At 53.8% G+C, this 6,000-nt stretch overlaps 2 protein-coding genes across 2 annotated transcripts; both read right to left on the bottom strand.

Moving 5' to 3' along the window:
* Positions 1-259: 259 nt before the first annotated feature.
* N656DRAFT_766859 (beta-lactamase/transpeptidase-like protein) lies at positions 260-2,329 on the bottom strand (the record flags this gene model as incomplete). Its single annotated transcript, XM_064813512.1, has 4 exons — positions 260-1,041; positions 1,084-1,262; positions 1,314-1,698; positions 1,762-2,329. The coding sequence occupies 4 exons, from the start codon at positions 2,327-2,329 to the stop codon at positions 260-262; spliced, it is 1,914 nt and encodes a 637-aa protein (XP_064672258.1).
* Positions 2,330-3,768: 1,439 nt separating this feature from the next.
* On the bottom strand, positions 3,769-4,737 carry N656DRAFT_705020 (uncharacterized protein; the record flags this gene model as incomplete). The annotated part of the gene is made up of 3 exons (XM_064811230.1): positions 3,769-4,100; positions 4,164-4,428; positions 4,567-4,737. 3 exons carry the CDS (start codon positions 4,735-4,737, stop codon positions 3,769-3,771), a joined length of 768 nt encoding a protein of 255 aa, XP_064672257.1.
* Between the last annotated feature and the right edge of the window lie 1,263 nt (positions 4,738-6,000).

Genomic DNA, 6,000 nt, shown 5'->3' with positions numbered 1-6,000 from the left:
GAACGCTGGTTAAGAGGGCTAGTCGAGCGATCCGTTTTCCCATACATTATTTTGGCTGCACCAAACAGAGGGTACATAGTGCATACATCTCCCCGATGGCCTTCACAGCTTTCCAGCGCCCCCGACTCTCGCCATCGGCTTGCTAAATTTGCCACCTACCTTTCTGATATGTCCCTACAACGGAACACGGCTTCCGCGGTGGCTCATGGGATTCCTAGTGATAACTCATATGCCAAAGATAATAACTTAAGGTAATAAATCAACCAGGAACTTTAACCAACCTCACCCTCAACGCCCCATTCTCAACCGCCACCGCCGTCCCATCCTCGCTCAACTCAAAAACAAACTGATCCAACGGCCTCGACCCATACACAACGCCTGTCAGCCCAACCCAAGTGGAACAGTCAGTCACGTAGCTGGAACTGCGCTCTGGCAGGCCAAGGTCCTCAAACACGGCCTTGAACGCCACCCTCTTCCCACCCCCATCGGCCCGTTCCTCCTCCAGCCCTGTCGGATACAGCCGCACGCTGGGCTGCATCTCGTCCAGGTACTCCTGCCTGACGTTGGAGTTGAGCGCAACCGCGATGCGCGCCATGTCGGTGCCGTTGGAGATCCAGCCCTCCACGCCCAGGCCTGGTTTCTCGCCTGTCGGGTCGACCGTTATGGTCAAAGAGGAGTTGAGGGGTTGTGGGTAGTGGCTAGCTGTCCCGTTGGCGTAGGGAGGAGAGGCAGGAGAAGTAGAAGTATTGCCATATGGAGGGGAGGCGGTAGCGTTGAGCAGGCTGGCGTGGCGGTAGTGCCCGCCAAACGTGGCGTAGGCTTGGGAACGGGCAAGTGACATGAGCGTGGGCACGAAAGTGTCTGTCAGGGCGTCGGCAATGTCCATCGTGAGGCTCGGCGGTGCGTCGCCGGCTGCGAGAACAGTGTAGCCAATGTCGAGCTCGGGGATGATGGCGAAGAGCGAGCTGTAGGCGCCGATGCTGCCGGCTTTGTTGAACGTGTGGACGAATTGGTAGGACTGGTCTTTTGCCATTTCAAGGTCTATCAGTACAATACGTGAAATGCTAGGTCAGGTGTTTTTACTTTTCCCTATGTCGATCCGCCTAAGCCCCCAGGGCATCCCAACCGCCGCCTTTGGGTCTGAGCTGAACGATACCGGCTTTAGCCAGCGCCGTGTCATGGCGGGCTTGAGCAAGGTCGACCGCAAGATGGCTCGGCCAAGCGAAGACAGATCCCCTGCCGAGGTGTAGATATTGCCGGTCCTTGGAAAGCATGTTAGCTGGAGAACGGGCCCAGCAGAGTGGAAATCCTACGCTGCTTCCTCCGCCATCTCAAATCCCCAGGATGTGGCCCGAGTGTTGCCAGGTATAATTCCCAATGAGTCTTCGGGTACTGAGAGGAACGTGTGGCTCAGATTCAGGGGCGTCAAAACCGCATCTGTCACCAAGGTCCTGAAGTCCTTGCCGGTGATGCGCTCTGCCACATACGATAGGAGCACAAACCCAATATCCGAGTATGCAGGCGTCGTAAAAGGTGGGAACGATGGTGGAAGTTTGGCCAGTCCCGCAAAAAGCTGTGTTCGGTTACACGTAGGCTGCGTTCCGCAAGGGGGAAAGTCGGACATGTTAAGGGGCGGGAAACCGAGTTCATGTAAGATGGTCATGTTGATCTGATAACTGAGCTCGCCCAGCATGGCATCTGCCAGACGTTAGCGGTCACGAACTCAAAGGACCATCCCGGAAGAGCACAGTCTTTGCGTACAGTCTCGTATCAAGCCGGACGTCTGGCTGGCCAACGACCCAACCGTAATGGCATCCCAGTCAGGAGCGAATATAGGGCCTCCAGATTCGTTTCTTGCAATTTCCTCGATCTCGGGAAGATACTTGGTAACCGGGTCGTTCCAGATGCCGTCGCCAACCGTTGCTAGGAAGGTAAGGACCGTGAAGATCTTCGTGATACTGCCGACTCGATAGACGGTATTTGTGTTCACCTGAGAAACTCCGGTCGAATTGGACCCTTTCAGAGATGGAGCTGTCCAATGGTGCGCCCAAAGTGGCCCGTCCTCACTCCCCGCAAAGACCTCGACCGAGTAAGAGAACTTTTCCGAACCGGTGGTGGTATCGTTATCGATGTATTGAAAGAAAAGTCCGTCCAGAATGCTACCCACACCGTAAATGGCAGGCTGTTGGAGGAGATTAGTTGGTCGAGGAAGGAGTGATCCATGGATAGGGCAGTTTGGTTTAGCTGAAGAGACAGGAAGGTGCAGGATGATGCCCAGCAAGGCTATGAGGGTAATCCCTATGGGTGGCGGCAGTCGCAATTGGAGCATAGCTTCGGTCGACAACTTTCCTCCTTGAAGATCGGTTCACCTCATGCCTTCAAGCTTACCATCCTTTGGCATGACAAGACAAGCGGTTTGACCTTATACGAACCGAGTTTCTGAGGAAGAACAGCTGGAAAGATGCGACGAAGTGGCCCTGGGCATCATGTTCCAAGTCTTATAAGTACGACACGAGTCACGAGTGGACGATGAGTCCTCGACTTCTCGCCGGCTCCTCGACTTCTCGCCGGCTCCTCGCGTCGGCATCTAGCACTATAAGTACACGCGCCACGGTAGCAACCCGAAAGCTTTTTGTTGCTGCGGTTTTAATTTCCATCTTACCAATTAGTCGAAGTAGTGTACTCGTACCTTACACAAGGTGACATTCATGTCCTGGTTCAGCAGTTCACGGGATTGGAAGCGTGCACCAAGTTACCACAGAGGCCGCGGACAGTCGAGACCTGCTTGGCATCTTTATCCGTGTTCCATCGCTGGACACGACGTAAATTGCTGATAGCTGCAAGCGCCCCACGGCCATATTGCTCCGTAGATGAGATTTTGCTGAATGAACCTGGCTGGTGGTTCCAGTTGGCACATTCACCGGGTTTTCCCCGCCTGTCGAGCCAGAAAGTGTGGTAAGTCGCTTTCGACGGAGGGAAGATGTTGAGTTTAGCCTGCGGAGCAATGGTCAAAAATAGACCTGAACCGGGAAAACAGAAATGAAATACTTAATGTAGCAGGCATGACTTCCGTCTGCTCAACCTTGATCTCGTGAGGTGCAAGATGCACGCCCCTGACTGGAAGTTTTACAAGGTAGGTATCTATGTTCTGCAGTGTCGTAAGACAAACTCTGACCACATAGAACAGAAGTAATGTAGGTAATAGGTAGGTAGCAACATCAGCTACTACTAGTACCCCTGAAAACCAACCCACCCCCAACATCCCATCGTGTCTCCCCTTTCTGATTTTCACCGATCCTCCTCAAGCCGGTGAGTAGACGACACGAACACGGTACTTGTCTTAGTGATACCACCCCCCTTCTTAGACCCTACTCGGGCCAACTGCGCCTGCTGTAGGATGCTCTCCTCGGACCCGGAGGCAGACGGAATGCTTGCTCTGACGTTTGCCGTGAACTTTGCATTTGCGCGGTCGTACATCTCGAATTCCGCTGGGCCACCAGCACCGGTGCCGCTCTTCAAGGCGCGACTTCCTGACTTGGGCGTGCGGCCGCTGTTCTCAGGGTCTCGGATGTAGCCGTTGTATTTGGACCCGTAGCGGCGCGCCGACGTGCTTTCGAAGATGGTCTTGAACAGGGGCTTGAGGCAGGGGAAGGAGGCGGCGATGATGGCGACGCAGATCTCAACCGTGGTCCTGGGGAGAGACGAAATGTCAGCTATCGACGGTGCGTTGCGCGGGAATCCGTATGTTTGTGGGGGGAGGGACTGGAGTTAAGGTACATACCAGATGGTAAGATCGGCGCTGTCCCATAGAAAATCGCCGTGCTTGCCGTAGTTGGTGAGAAAGGTGATCTTGACAATGGCCGAGACGGCGGCAAAGACGCCCAGGGACAGGATGCCGGCCACGGCAGACTTGACTCTCCAGTTCATCTGCACGTTCCAAAGTATGGGAATGGGGAGAAGGGCGAAAACAACATCGGTCAGGACGGCAACGCTCGAGTTGAAGAAGGCGGCGAATTTGAGGTTTGCTGGAGGGATGCATTCTCCGGGGACCGAGCTGTCCCACGTCAGGGCAAGGGGCCGGCATTGGAAGAAGACAGTCACTGATGCTGTCAGTTTTCAGGTTGTTGAACGGGTTGGGCGTTAGTTGGATGGATGCAACTCACAGAAGTTTCCAGTGCTTGAGAGCACGGTGAAGACGATTGTGCCAATGACAAAGTACCTGAACTTCTGTGACGGCGTGAGGCGCAGAAGAAAGAGGCCCACGCTGACCTTGGTTAAGCAGAGGCCGATCAAGCATAACGGCTGTGTGACAAAGTTGAGATGGAGGCCCGTGACGACGTTGGACGGTGGGTGGATGTATTGCACATGGCGGCCCGCGCCGTAGTGTACTTGGGGGATGATGATCATCATCTCCACAAACATGACCGTCTGTTTGGTTCCCACGCGGATCGATCAGCGGCATTCTTCATGTAAGTAAGATGCACTCCTGTAACTCTAAAAACAACCTTAAATGCCATGCGTCGTTTGTGGGGGGGGGGAAAGGCAACATCAAGAGAAACAACATACCATTGCAGCGACGATGGCCCAGTCGTCTGCACCGATATGGCCGATCATTTTTACCCTCACAAACATCCTCAGCACGACTGTGACGAGGGCAATTCCCACCAGGGACCCGCAGATGGCGAGGATCTCGGGACCCCTATTCTCGTCAGGGGGCATTGGGTCAGCGTCGGCCATGTTGGACGGCACTTTTTTTTGGCACAAAACCTATCGCAGATGTTGCCGTCGATCGGCCTCGTTAGAGGATGTTGGTGGTGACGATGGGGTCATATCACTGGGTTGTCCACTGTGCGCGAGAGCCAGTGTTTTAATCGGCTGCCAAACAAGATGAACTGAAAGGAGTGCATGCCTTGGCTCATGGCCGGAACACTGGGACACAACTGGGATACATGTCTATGTTATTGATCCCTTTGAGACATTTCTTGCGTTTCCTCGTCGCCTTCCATCCTCGTTTTAGCTTGCATGCATCAGCGTGACATCAGAAGCACACCGGCCAGTACGGCGTCGTTGTGTGGTGCGCAGGTACCCGGGCAGAAGGCATCCCCCCTGTCACCGAAACACCACATGTATATGTGTAACAAAACCCGAGGCAGGAATTCCTGCGTCAAGTCGTCTATTAGGCATGTACGAATAGCGTCGTTTCGTATTTACGTTGACATGAAATCAGACACCTGCAGCGAAAACCCGGTATTCAGACTATGGACGGCGGGAGGCGTCAGGGTCTGCCGCATCATCCCATGTATAGTCCTGAGTCCTGACGGTGGGACGGGAGCAGCAGGTACCTTACAGCACAGTGACCACACTCGTGACAACCAGCTGCATGTATAAATGTGGCCAATCCAAAAAACATGATCTACTAAGGTCATATCGACGAATTGTTATTGTGTATGATATACTGCCAGGTTATATGTTATGTCTCCCCCTTTGCTACGCTGGCAACCCCTATTATGGAAACGTGACAGCGTCAACGTACGATATTTGAGAGCAGCAGAAACAAACCCTGAAGCGGATGTCTTAATCGCTTAGAAAAATACCAGTATCACCCCTCCTCAGCTGGTGCGTTCTTTAGACCCGCAAAGGTATCGCCCTTTATTAGCGTGGTTGACTGCATCAAAGCTACAAGGCTGAACCCAGCACTTTGCATAGCCCTCCCAATCGGAGGGGAGCCTGCTTCGGCGCTCGGTCGGCGGCCTTTGTTCCGGGGAACTTCACCTGCAGAAGTACATAGTGTATTCCCGGCGGGGACAATTAATTGGGGGAATAACCTCCATACAAACAGTTGTAAGGCAAGTGCCTTGGAGTCTAGCGTCAGGTACGCCACACGTGTAGCTTCCAAGAATCGACTGGATCTCTAGGGTAGCAACGCTTCGCTGCAGTCGAACGATGGTTCGCTCTGGAAACTCACATCGGCACATCGGCAGTTCGGTGTCCAATGGATGC

Source organism: Canariomyces notabilis (genome assembly GCF_033297395.1).
Source record: "Canariomyces notabilis strain CBS 508.74 unplaced genomic scaffold N656scaffold_5, whole genome shotgun sequence".
Taxonomy (NCBI): domain Eukaryota; kingdom Fungi; phylum Ascomycota; class Sordariomycetes; order Sordariales; family Chaetomiaceae; genus Canariomyces; species Canariomyces notabilis.
Note: the sequence above shows the minus strand (reverse complement) of the source record. Positions and strands in the feature narration are given on the sequence as shown.